This window comes from Onychostoma macrolepis, chromosome 13 (genome assembly GCF_012432095.1).
Source record: "Onychostoma macrolepis isolate SWU-2019 chromosome 13, ASM1243209v1, whole genome shotgun sequence".
In the NCBI taxonomy this organism is placed as follows: Eukaryota; Metazoa; Chordata; class Actinopteri; order Cypriniformes; family Cyprinidae; genus Onychostoma; species Onychostoma macrolepis.
Genome location: NC_081167.1, coordinates 8,089,726 through 8,104,040, shown reverse-complemented (window position 1 = coordinate 8,104,040; position 14,315 = coordinate 8,089,726). Strand labels below are relative to the sequence as shown.

The window sequence follows — 14,315 nt, the reverse complement described above, 5'->3', positions numbered from 1 at the left end:
TGTTTATGTGACTAAGACGTGTGTCATGTCGTGTCAGGGTCTCAGAGCGCCCCGTCTCTAGCTGTGTCCCGTCTGGAGCAGGCCATGTCAGAGGTGTCGGCCATCAGCTCTGCCCACAGGCACGGCCCCGCCTACATTTGGACCACCCTGGAACGCATCTGGCTGCAAGCAGGTACGGCTCAACTTCTTTTTTGAATATATTATTAAAACCTATTATTTCTGGAACTTTTATTAACATTACCAGGATTAAATTACCGGTTATTTAATATTTATGTAATATTTTAGAAAGGCATATATAGCCGTTTGGCTGTTCGCTGACATTACTTTCCTGTAATCATACAAAAATGTTTTTTTGAGACTACTTTTTACTTGTTGACCTTAATACATTTGGGAAGACTTTGACGTACTTTGACAGTATTTGGATGTTATTTTTGCGTTATTTATATGCTGCTCTGCATGAAATGTGTTTCCCAGGGATCTTATACTGGGTGTTTGTGCCCTCTTGTTCCCATTCCCAGCATTCCTCTGGCATGGGTTCATTTCCTGTCTAAAATGGGACACATCCTGATTCTGTACAAATGAGTGAATGTGAGAGCACAGGCAGAGCGGCCCATTGACATAAAGAATGGCCGTGATGTCATACTGATAGTTTAAAATAGTTAAGGGCCATTGAACGCATTTGTAATGTGTGAGTGTTGTTACGCGCTTTGTGTCAAATTAGCATATTATAATAAATAATATTACATTTATAATAAATCATTTTAAATTAAATATTTTAATAATAGTAATAACTTTAAATATTTTAATATGTATTATGTATTTGTTATATAATTAAAATGTGAAATTAATATTTTTAATTAAAATAAAAATTTTAATTTCATTGTTGTCATGACATTCAGCATATGTAGTCTTTGAAGAATCAACACAACACAAAACCGTGGAGCTATACATGGTTAAATACATGCAATAAAGGCAGTTTACTATGCAAATAATCATTGGAAAGATGACCAGTATGCAAATATTACAATAACGCCTTCATTGCCAGTTACATTTTGAATGTTAAACATTGCAACAAAATCATTGGGAAATTTGCAGCTTTCACCTTGAATTTTCCAAAAGTATGACATGTGTTAATATACATTTGCGAAATTTTACAGGCAAGAAAGGTCCATTATCTGTTGTCAGTAGTGTAGCAATGTCACTTTCAAACCAGTATTATTTTAGTATTACTGATACTATTATATTATTTAATAATATTTTGAGTTAGCTTTTATTTTATTTTTTTTATGTTTAGCTTCTATTTTTGGTTTCAATTTATTGATTTAGTTGCCAAGGCAAAAAAAAAACATAAAAAAAAAAAAAAAAAAAAAAAAATATATATATATATATGACTTCTGAATGTTTGCTGAATTAACATGATAAACTTTAACTTGTTGCAAATTTTTGGAGAAATCATGGGGAAATCTTTTATCTTTTGCCACCCAAATCACGTTGATTCTTATTCCTATTATCTACTTAACAAAGTTTGAATAGAGTCTGTATGTTCAGTCTGAATTAATTTAGATAAGTGTGAAGAAAAATTTCAATACATTGCTGTCCTGAAAACACTATAATGAACTTGTGCGCTGTTTCCAAATGTTTGTAAACCCTTCTTTCTCGGTGTAGTTGCTGCCTAAATTGTCCCACCAGGGATTCTGTGTAAACAAACACAAACACACAACAGACAGCAGTTGATATGAACACAGTTTATTTGCCGTGGTGAGTCCTAAATGCCAGAGTAGAGCTGCAGATGCTTACACAGCGCTCCGTACATGGCCTTATTTAGACATGACCATGAATATCCCTCTATGAGCATGTGTGTGAGATTTTGGGTGGAGGGGGAGGTCAGCATGTATTTGCAATCGTAAATGTTGCCAAAGCTGCATTTGAAATCATCTGGACAGAACAAAATGCAACATGCGTGTGATGGAGCTTGTTGGTATTCATTGCTTACTCTGAGCGAGTATTAATGCTGGGACAGCAGATACGTTTTTGAGAGAGTTTATATTCCAGATGGCTGTGTCACGGCCGTGAAATCAGAGATGTTTCATAAAGATGAATCATCATGCACTCATGCATCATGCAGTGATATCAATAAGAGAATCTCACAATATGACAAAGCAGTCGATGAAAAGGAAAAGTTGTAACTGCAATACTATGATTTTTAGTGCAATTATGTATCTCATAATGTTTTATGTTTTGTGATGTGATGCCGAGCAGGAGAGTTGTTCATGGCTGACGGGCGGATGAAGGAAGCTCAGTTCTGTGTGCAGGAGGCAGCAACTCTCTTCCCCGCCTCACACTCGGTGCTGCTGCTCAAGGGCCGCGTGGCCGAGCTCAGGGGCAACGACACGGAGGCCAAGAGCCTGTATGATGAAGCTCTCGCCATCAACCCCAGAGGACACCACATACTGCTGCACCTGGTGAGTGGCACATGCTGTACATCACACACACACTCACTTTAACATCTTCAACCCACACCACTGTTGTTAGTGTCAACTAAAACAATAACTAAAGTAATTTTTGATCAATGAAATGAAGCTGAAATTGCAGGTAGGTTTCTTGAAGCGTCTTGGGCACGTTGTTCTCCACAGTTCTTCTGGATTTAGTCTGTCTCAGTTTGTTCTGTTTCTTCATGTCATTCCAGACAGACTGGATGATGATCAGATCAGATCTCTGTGTGGAGCACTGGCTGTTGTCCAATTAATGGCGAAAATAATGTTTGGAAATGTAAACTGATATTTCCTACTGACACACTACAGCAAAAGATAGAGATAACTGACTTAAAACCATTTTTAGCTGCTGAAAATACTAGTGTTCTAATAATTTTGGCCATCACTGTGTGTGTGTATTATATATATATATATATATATATATATATATATATATATATATATAATTAAAAAAATATATATATATATATATATATATATATATATACTGTATATAAACAATGTTGCCTTTGCAACTAAATGGTCACACTTTATATTAGCTGGCCTTAACTACTATGTAATTGCATCAAAAAATAAGTACAATGTACTTATTGTGGTCATATTGTATTGCAAAACACTTTTGCTGCTATTGAGGTGGGATATGGGTAAGGTTAGGGACAGGTTTGGTGGTATGGGTAGGTTTAAGGCAGGGTTAAGGTGTAAGGGATGGGTCAACAGTGTAATTATAAATGTAATTACGGAAATTCATTACAGATGTAATTACATACAGGTGAAAGTACAATGTAAAAACATGTATGTACACAATAGCATTGTATCAAATGATTAATTTAAATGTAAATTAAAGTACATAGTAGTTAAGGACACCTAATATAAAGTGGGACCACTATATGAAATAAGTTAATATTGAAGTACTAAAATTACTATTACAAAAATATGATAAAATTGTAACAATAATGACAAAAGCACATAAAAAAATTACAAAACTTAAACTAAAATTACAATAAAAACTTATAATATATGTATGAAACACAAAAATCACTACTATTATAGTACTATACTATTATAATACTGTGTTTGTTTTTTTGTTGGTTTATTTATTTTAATTTTAGTTTTAGTCATTTTTATTTGTCATTTTATTGTTTAGCTTTAATTTATTGCTATTTCAATGTTAGTAATTTTAGTACTTCTTTTTCAGCCAAGGCAGCAATACTAAATTTCATTTTAATTTTTTTTAAAGTTTTTCATCAAATATTTACATTATTTTATTCTATTGGAGCTTTATTTCAATTAAGAAAAAAGATTTGTAATTTTTGGCAAATCCACATGAGTTGGCAAATCCAACTTTAATCTGCGTGGGGAAATTTTTAAAACTCATGTGAAATTCCCAATCACATGGATTCCTGAAATGACTGTCTAGTAATTGAAATAAAGCTGAAATAAAATACAATATTTGATGAAAAACTACTACTACAAAAATTAGAAATGTTGCCTTGGCAACTATCTGAGATAAATAAGTTTAAATTGAAGTGCTAAAAATGCTAAAGAGCAAATATATTGAAGCAAATATATATAGATAGATTTTTTTAAAGTAATAAAAATGTCAAAAGCAAGTAACAGAGTTACTCAAATTTAAACTAAAATTAAGATTAAAAAACTGAAAATATATTAAAAGGAAGAGTTAAATTCAAAATACTAATAATTACGGTCACACTTTATTTTAAGATTCAATTCTCACTATTAACAAACCATTAACTGCGAATTTTGCCTCAATAAACTCCTAATTTGCTGCTTATTAATAGTTAGTAAGGTAGTTGTTAAGTTTAGGTATTGGGTAGGATTAGAGATGTAGAATATGGTCATAGAGAATATGTGCTTTATAAGTACTAATAAACAGTCAATATGTTAATAATAGTCATGCTAATAAGCAACTAGTTAACAGTGAGAATTGGTCCCTATACAAAAGTGTTAGCATAATAAATAATACTAAAATAACTTGAATCCAACAGTCTGAGACTACAATGAAATTCTGGCATTTTAGTCAATTGTGATCATGTGATTTTTTTTTCAGACAGTGAGATGTTCTTGCTTTCATTGAAGCTCATGATGTTCTTCTGATCATTCTCAAATCGTGTTTGACACAAACTCGCATGCTGCTGTCATTAAAGCAAAAGAGAGACCAACCAAATATCAAGAGATTATACATTCATATTAATGAATATTTCATGGTAGTCAATCAGCGTGAAAAGCCTTGAAGACCTGGGATATGGTGATTGAGTCATTGCATATGCAATTTACTGTACATGCAGTACAGTACGTACATCTTTACAACCCACAGTGATGTGTGCTAACATTAGCTCTGCCTCCACTCTCTGCTCTCATTGTGACTGCATAATGTCAGGCCCTTCATTACTCATCTTCACTGGAGTAACCGGAGTGAAGCTAGGCCATTTTCTCCCTATATCTGGCCAATCAGAGCACACATCCCTGCTATTTTTGGACAAAAGACGTACAATATCAATTCCCTGAGCTGATGAGAACTAATTCTGAGCTGGCTTGTGATGCCCTGCATAGTTCACACACACACACACACACACACACACACACACAGACACAGCCAGTCTTCATCAGAGCATCACAGCACTGATTTCTCAGGATTAAGCAGATATGATTGAACTGAGGTGGAGGTTTGAGGGAATTCATCAGATGGATCCAATAAGGAGAGGTTAAAGCTTTCTGTTCTTCGTGACACCTGTGACTTGAGCAGCAGCGCTCTCATTACTTCTGTCCTTCCTCTGAGACAATTTATTTCAGAGCCTCTTGGTTCACCCAAAAATGGAAAATTATGACACAGTTTACTCACATGCTGTTCCAAAACCAGGTAAATCTCATGGAAACATTTACAAGTCACCTTGAAGTTGTGATGTAATTAAAGTAGAGACATATCTTTACTTCCATATTGTGATGAATATTATTATTATTGAAAAGATTATTGAAAAAGAAAAACATGTAGGGCGGGACTTTATTAAATCAATCGGCTGTTGATTGGATGGAGGCAGATCTGAATGTGAGCTTACAGTCGATTGTAAGAAAGGGGCGGAGTTTAAGTGGTCTAATGCGGTATACGTCACCAAAGAGAAATTGTAATGGATCGAATTATGATATTTTGATTAAACATTACAAGATCAAAGACAATTGTGAATAATTTATAATAATACAAAATAGCATGCATTTAGAAAATGCCATTTCATGCAGACTTTAAAATTGAAAGAATACAAATAAAAATAAATATTTTTAGGACCAAATATCAATTAAGGTGCTGCATCTGGATGTTTTCCTTTTTTCTTTTTTTTTTTCTTTTCTTTTTGTAATTCTCATTTATTCTAAATATAGATTTCATTACAGTATTTTTTTTCTGTAATAAGTGAAGAAAGCTATGTTATCATTCTTTTTAGTCAGTCTAACCAGTCCAAAGTACAACCAATACTACCATGATGTAAAATACTTTCAATTGTATTTTTAGTTAAATAATATACCTTGGCATAGTTGAATAATAAGAGTTCTGTACATGGAAATAACATACCGTGAGCCTCAAACACCATTGTTTCCTAGTTCTTATGTAAATCTCATGAATAAAAAAGACCACTGAAAAATAGGCGTATCCCAACATAACAGTCAGGATCACTAATAGTTATGCACCCAACATTTACATATGCACGCCCATGTTCTAGGCCAGCCGCCAGCCGAATCATCAGAAATTCTGCAGGTACTGTGAAGAAACAAGCGAGGACAACAGCGAAAATGGCAGATCATGGAAATAAATGTTATGTTCCAGGCTGTGCAGGGGATGTGAAGTGCAGGGATGGGTTGGTGTCTGTATTCAGAAAGACACGGAAAGCAAATAACACGTTCTAATAAAATAACGCAAGCCACTAAAGGGACATGGTTAGCTCCTTGCTAGCTGTAGCCTGTTACATTACAGTACATAAGATTTCACTTACCACATAAACAGCGTAAGGAGAGATGACTGAGGATGATGGCGAATGATTTACAGATCCTGAGCACCACTGACAAGCATCTGATCTTGTAAAATGTGTGGTAAGTACTGCCGCTCCATAGTACAAACAGAGTTCGTGCGATCGCGAATCTCCAAAGTGAAAGTGAAACTAAAAAGCGATCGTGCATTTGAAAGCAGTTTCAATGCCCAGCATATTAATAGTGGCTCCCTGATGCCCGAATTTTATATACAATATAATTACCTGACAATATAACTGCGAGAAAAAGTATTGAAATATATATTTTCCTCTCTGTGTTTCCTTCCTGTGAGCTACTGAAATGAGCCGCACTGTGAAACAGCCAATCAGAGCAGAGCTCAGCTTTGAGCCGCACTGTGAAACAGCCAATCAGAGCAGAGCTTAACATTATTATTCTTGACCCTTCCAAATAAGCCAATAACAGACCATTTCATTCTAGGGAGAAATCCTAGGGTTGTAAATGGACATGTATAACCGTTTCTGGATAATTTTTGCCCTTACCTAACCCACATACCTTCTATGTAGATATCAGAGAACAATTTAAAATATTGTATCAATGCATTCTATGGCACCTTTAAGCAAAATATTGTATTTTATTTTTATTTTGGGCTCATACGACACAGGCATGTATATAGGAGGTTTTGTGAGATTTACCCACCCAAATAAATATTTTTTTTCTTTATTTCATTAAACACAAACGAATATAGCCAAAATATGGGAGAGGCTTCAAACACTCCATGAGTCACCCCATGAGCCAACAGCTCCTATGTCCAATTGTGCCATAAAACAACATTCATCAGCATCATTTTTGAGGAGCTACTCCTTTAAATAAGGGTGGGAGATGGCAGGGTGCAGCTGAGGACAGAGGAGCTCTGCTTGATTTAACCATAGACAATACGACCCATTTTTACACAACTCATTTGGTCACGTCATTAAAACTCACACTTACAGCATATATGAATCTGCGTCTGTGGGATCCACATGGACGTGTGTGTTTGAGTCATTGCTCAGGGCATCTGGTTGGGTATTTTTCATTTTGGGATGTCAGCTGAGGTGAGTCAAACACGATCTCTTGTCATATGAATTTACTGAGCTGTGACTCAGCATCTCATTTGATACTCTTTCTGCCTATACATGTGCTTTTTCATATCTCTGGGTCCTTTCTCTGTTTTTTTATGGCTCTTTCCCTCCCGCCTTCTGTCTCTCGTCTTTCTGGCTCTCTTCCTTTGGCCTGTCAGTTGATTAGATAATGCAAATACATTATTTATAACACTTCACTCCTTCTCAGGCCTTTATGGGATGCCTAGCAACCAGGCAATTGTATCATACGGTGCAAGAGAGCTGATAATGAGACATAGAACCAGTGTTAAGGCCATTTCATATGAGACGTGGCATGCATTAAAATCAGTCGAGGCAGAGCGCATTTCACACTTTCACAGGCTGATGTTGCTTTGGTCATCATGCACTTGCACCAAGTCACCATGTTGTAACGTTGAATTCGGTCTGCTAGGATCCTTTAGGATGCGTCATTTTATTTTATATTTTGGAAACCACTTGGTTTGCCTGCACATTCACTCCCAAACTCACAAGCCACAAAAGATCGAATCTAATTACTTTTTTTTGTTGTTAGAATAAAATGTGCTAAATATAAAATGCATTTTAAAAGAGGTTTGCTGTGCTATTTTTTTTTTTTTTTTTTTTTTGTAGGGATGCTTTGCACAATTTGGCCAAAAATTATGTAATTATGCATTAATATAATTATAAAACAACAACTATTATTATTATTATTATTATTATGCAAAGTAAGAAATATGAGTACTGTAATAATATTATTTTAGTGTAAATTAAAAAGTTAGTATTTTAGAAAAATAACAATACTTTTATTTTACAATCAAAAAATACAATTCAGTGAAATGACAATACTAATATTTATGTTTTTAATTTCTTAATTTTTAAATGGGGGAGGGGGATCTAATTGAGATTTTTGTGATAAAATTTGTGATTTAAAATGTATTTTTAAAGAGCTCCAGGTTGCTGTGCTTTTTGTAGGGCTGCACAATTTGGCCTAAAATTTTTGGATATTATGTCAATATAATAATAATAATTATTATTATTATTATTAAATTAAAAATATTAAACAAATTAAAAAATATTACCATTGTAATATTTCACTGTAAAATTAAAAATAGAATTATTAAAAAAAAAACAGTTTGATATTACTGTAATATTACAATAATAATATTTATATTTTAATTTCTACCTTTTATTTCGCAAATCTGATTGCGTTCCCAAATGCACATTATAAGTGACCCAAAGAGCAGAGCAAATGTAGAGATGAATTCATGTGGAGCAACATTTACTGCAAACTGACTTGCCCTGAAATACTGAAAACACTGGATTGTGAGCTGCACATCATAATAGCTGCACCAAGTCATAATGTGATTCCAGTTTTATTTTGATTAGAGAAACAACGAGAATACAGATCTCTGCATGTGTAAATGTCCTGGCTGCTGTGTTTCTCTGTAAATCTAGTTGTGTGTTAACAAATGTATCTATGTTTGTCTACACATGAATTAGTGTTTGTACTGTGTGTGTGTGTATGGTCTGTCTAGTAGCTGACTCTTGTAATCATAGCTGGTCCCAGCTGGATGGGATCAGTATCCTGTTGGATTACAGAGTTCAGATGCAGGGCTGTGACCCTACGTCAGTTCTTCAAGTGGCACCTCTACATCACTACATAAAACTAAGCTCTTTTATGTCCACATGTGCCAGCCTCAAGTCTATTTACATTATAAAACCGCCAGCTTGTGCTTTGCTGTTCAGTCCTCCACGTAGAATCACCGGTACAGCCTCTTGCTGAGCTGTGATTGGTCCACGGGCCTGTCAGTCAGTGTATTCCTGCAGCTGTGTTATGATCGTTCTTTCAAAACATGCTCTGCCTTTGGCTGCTTCTTTCACTTGTGCATGTGAGAGCCTCATTTCCTGCCTCGCTTTTCCCTCCTCTCTTTTCTCTCTCCCCAGCGGAGTCATTCTCTGTGATGTGCTTTTGAAGTGCCTGCATAATCAGCAGTCATGTGCTGCCACCCAGAAATACAACTCTGCATCGGTGTGTGTATGTGTGCAGAAAGAGGGGACGATGAAATGTAATTGCAATGAGTAAATCACGCTGTTGTTGGAAGGATTAGGGAAAGTAATACAATTTAACTCTAGGCATACACACCAACATACACTGCTGTTCTAAACACAGTTTTCATGCCATACCATTAATTTACAATATAAATTACATTGAGATTTCAGTTTCAAGCTTTATTGGCATGGGGGAAAAGGCTTCACGTTGCCAAAGCATTAGTAAATATGCATATATGCACTTTTACAAACAGAGAGCAGTCCATGATTCATAATAAATGGTTTTATTTCATTTTCCAGGAAATGAAGACTGTACATTTTATAAGTGTAATACTAAGCTGCAAGTATGTATGTACGTGTACTGTTATGTGTAGGCCAAAAAAAAAAAAAAAAATGCAGTAAAGCCGTGCTTTACTGTTTGAACTACATGCACCTCAATATTCATCAACCTTTGACCATATTTTATATATTTTTATATTTGTTTGACCTCCAAATGGCTTAAAAGTTTTTTTTCCTTCAGATGAACCCTTTTTTTAAAAATAGCCTTTTACATGACACCGTTTTCAACTAAATATGTAATAGTTTTTATGTGTTTTGGCTATTTATTTACATGCAAAGATGCATGTAAATAGAAGATGCACACTTTTGAAAATGGGTTTCAAAGTGCAACTTTTTGAAAACAAACCGCGGATTTGTGAAACCTGTGACGTCATGAGCATGCATTTTACGTGTTCAGCCTATAGGAATGCATAAGTTTGCAGGAGCGTAGTGTTGCTGTACAAAGTGATATTGCCAACTACTGGCCTGGCATGAATAATACAGCATTTGTAATTCTGTCATGACAATTCTCTGGGAGTTTAGCATGGTAGTATACATGACAATGTTAATGTGTTTGGTCTTGGCAGAATAGATCTGCTATGCTGCTGCTGCTGCAAGTACTGAGACTTGCTACTGCCAATACATCCACAGACATGCTGCTGTGAGCATGTAAGAAATACTGCTGCTCCACATATAACATACATGAAATAACCCCCATATATAACATACATAAAATGACCTGTTGTAGATCTAGACAGGTGGAGCTGGGGAAGGTGGAGGGTTTCTAAAGCGCTCTGTAACTGCTACAGCAAGCACTAGCCAAGTATTTGAATGTTGAGCAGCAAGCTCATTGGCTGCTGATGCGAAAAGAAACCAATCAGCTGTGCCATGTAAATGATGATGTGATTATATCAGAATGATTTAGAACCTATCGGTCTGTGCCATCTAGAGTTTCATGACAGAAGTTTGTATTCTTTTTCATGGATTTGTGTGAATAGAGATCTTTTTGACAATGTTGTTGTCTGCTTGCGAAACTTTTGCAAAATGCAAAGAAAAAATGTTTCCATTTACAGTACGTTATTGTTGTGTACCCTGAAACTGTTTTGTACTGATTACAAGTTTAAAGACCCATTCACACCAAGAACGATAACTATAAAGATAACGATATTAGCGTCCACACCAGCAAACGATATCGTCTGTAAGCGCACGCTCGTCTGCCGCTTTAAATTCTCGAGCTCGTTATAGCAGGATTGATTCCGATTGGCCGCCAATGTTTTTATCGTTTATCAGCTGGAAAAAAATCGTTCTGAAAGTGATTCCAATGATATTGTTTCTCTGTGCCTTTATCGTTATAGCTGTGGTGTGGACTCTGCTATTCTTTAATATTGAGAACGATTTTTGGAACTATAGGAAAGGACATGATGTGTGGCCAAGTATGGTGTATGGTGGTATTGAGGGTACAGAGAGTGCTGGACATTCACTCCCCCCACCTACAATCCTTGCCAGACCTGAGACTCAAACCCGCAACCTTCGGGTTACAATTCCGACTCTCTAACCATTAGGCCACGACTGCCCTCCCCTAGATCTATATATCTAGATCTATATCCTTATCGTTATCTTTATAGTTATCATGCTTGCCGTGAACAGGCCTTAACACTTTCCACTTTACCCATACAAACACTTTTATGTATAGAGTGATGTGTAACATCAGCACACATCACAAACTCCCCACTCTCATGTTTTTCTTGCCCACAAAACAAGTTAAATGTTCAGTTCTGTAAAAATACGCCTTTACACAACAGAACAAAAAATAGCTTTACTCTCCCTCTCTTCCTGTTCACAGGGGAAGTTGTTGGTGCGCACAGGCCGTGTGGGTCTCGGGGAGAAGATGCTGAGGGACGCGATACAGGTGGAGAACACGGCACACGAGGCCTGGAGCGGTCTAGGGGAGGCGCTGCAGAGCAGAGGCAGCGCACAGGCTCCCGACTGCTTCCTCACCGCACTGGAGCTGGAGTCCAGCTGCCCTATACGGCCCTTCACCATCATCCCACGAGAACTCTGACGTCTCTCACACTCATGCACGTGTGTATGAATGACTGGACCAAATGCTGTTCTTCAATCACTTTAATGACACATACTGTATAAAAATAACATTGCACGTTTAGGCTTTTTACTCTAATGAATGGTCTAAAAGTGTTGTCACATTAGTGAAATATCAGCAAAATTTTGGGGGCAAAAAAGATATATAAAGCATTGATCACCCAGAAATGTCTTTCAAATCAAGCAGCTTTCCGTTGTTCAGCTCTGGGAATTTGCATGACCAACTTGAATATGAGATAGGGAACTTTTTCGACTTGGCATGAAACTCGTGGAAATGACTGGATTTCGCCTGCAAAATTTCGCCAAGCAACTGTAAATGTGAACGCTCATTAATTCAGTGGATAAAGGCACGATCACATTAGCAAATTTTAATGGGCTTAAAAAGTCAATTGTGAATTGTATATGAAGCACTGCTCACCCAGGAATTAACTTTAAAACCAGTCAGATTTCCATTGCTCAATATGGTGAATTCACATGAAAAACTTGAATCTGAAGAGAAATCTGCATATGGATTGTTTTTGCCCTGACACAAAATTCTTGAATTTCTATTGAAATGCCTTCGAATTTTAGCTAGCAACAGTAAATGTGACTTTGAACACACTGTCACTTTCAAACCAAGCAGCTTTCTGTTGGTCAACACAGCATATTTGTGTGATCAAATTGAACACAAGCAAAATGCGCATGGGCAACGGTTTTGTTTTTTACATGAAACTTCCAGTCGAAATGTCCAATTGGATTTCTATTATAATGACTGGATTTCGCAAACCCTCTTTTAGCGTTAAAGAAAAGTACTGTCAGGAATTGCTGAAGATGCACAGTGAAAAAATATTTTAAAAAATGAGTTATTTTTGCGGCTGATGCAGGCACCAAATTTTATGGGACTAGAGTATTTAAATGAATTATGCAACATGATTTACTAACATGGTTTGCGGTAGTGAATTTACTACTTTCATTTGCGCCATTATTTACCGCCCCAAAAAAGCATGTTTTAACACATTTTGTGCTTGGCATGGCATTATTGCTGCCAACAGGAGGCACCGCAGAGAACAGAGCGTGAGGTAGAAGGGAGTGTTTTTGTAATGCCAGAGGATTAGCATGGACTCTGCTTGTTTACGATCTTACGCTAATTTTTCTGCTCTTGGTAGATTGCGTTGGTCGTCATGGAAATAAGATGTTGCGTCTGTGTTCTTTATTTAGAGCATTGTCAGTAAATCACTTCCAGAAATTTCCACTCCCATTTGTGCTTTTTTGGAATTGTGCTCTAGTGCTAATTTGCCTTGTTTAGTAAATCTGGCCCTCAGTCTGGCGGAAGTTAACCAAATAGCTAACATCTTTTACAGCTCGTTTAGCATGATGAAAAACATGTTAGCCCAGTGTTTTGTGTAGTGTAATAAGTCTTTATTATTATATAATACACTGTACACACAGCACTAAAATAGCGCCGCCCTTGTGACCAAAACATAAACACAACACAGAATGACTGAACACAACACATTTTCTTTCTAACTGCAATAGTTTTTGCATATATGCTGCAACATGTTCAGATACCGAGTCTTGTTTCTCAGGGACAAAACTGTTGAATTCTTGACTCTTTAAATTCTTTAGTATTTATAAACCTAATAATCTTCTGTACTGTATGTTGTTTAAAAGATTTTCTTCTCATAAAGAGTTATTTTGCAATCCCAGTTTCTCTTGTATTCATTGCATATCGGTTTCAGTCCTGTAGCTCCAACCCTTAAGATCTTATGTAATGTTTCCAGTGCTGCTGGTGAAAGCCTTGGTCTTCTTTCTCTGGGGCGGCTCTGGTTGCCTAGCAGCCGAGCCTTGTTTGAGTTTCTGGGGAGGCTGTTGGATCTTCAGCACGTGGGTCTAAAGCCTCATGGAAAACAGCGCTGTGCTATTTTAACTGGTTCTCTTTGATGACGGGATCAAGATGTTAATTAGGGAGAGCACTGAACGAACGCATAGACCATTGAGTTGAGTTATGTAAGTGTTATAAGTGGGATTCTTGTTTACTTGCACACATCTACAGTATACTGTACATGCCTACTGTTTCTGCTGGCACAGATGAACAAGTGTTCTTTAAATGGTATTTATGTCATCCTCCCATTTCTATTGTTTGAAACCGGTCTTCTGGCCTTTCTGGTTGTTTTGAAATGTGGAAGTGGTTCAAAACAATGCAATTTATAGAGCATTATTATTTTGTTTCGCTACTGCTTCTGCACAACAATTCATGTTTCACAGCAGG

At 36.3% G+C, this 14,315-nt stretch overlaps 1 protein-coding gene across 1 annotated transcript in view; it reads left to right on the top strand.

Annotated features, from left to right (window-relative positions):
• ttc7a (tetratricopeptide repeat domain 7A) overlaps positions 1 to 13,800 on the top strand; it is a 54,629-nt gene extending 40,829 nt beyond the window's left edge. The window contains exons 19-21 of the mRNA XM_058796868.1: positions 38 to 172; positions 2,260 to 2,462; positions 11,811 to 13,800. Of these exons, the coding sequence (XP_058652851.1) occupies positions 38 to 172; positions 2,260 to 2,462; positions 11,811 to 12,029 (557 nt within the window). The 3' untranslated portion in view covers positions 12,030 to 13,800. The remainder of the gene's footprint in view (positions 1 to 37; positions 173 to 2,259; positions 2,463 to 11,810) is intronic.
• The last annotated feature ends 515 nt before the right edge of the window (positions 13,801 to 14,315 follow it).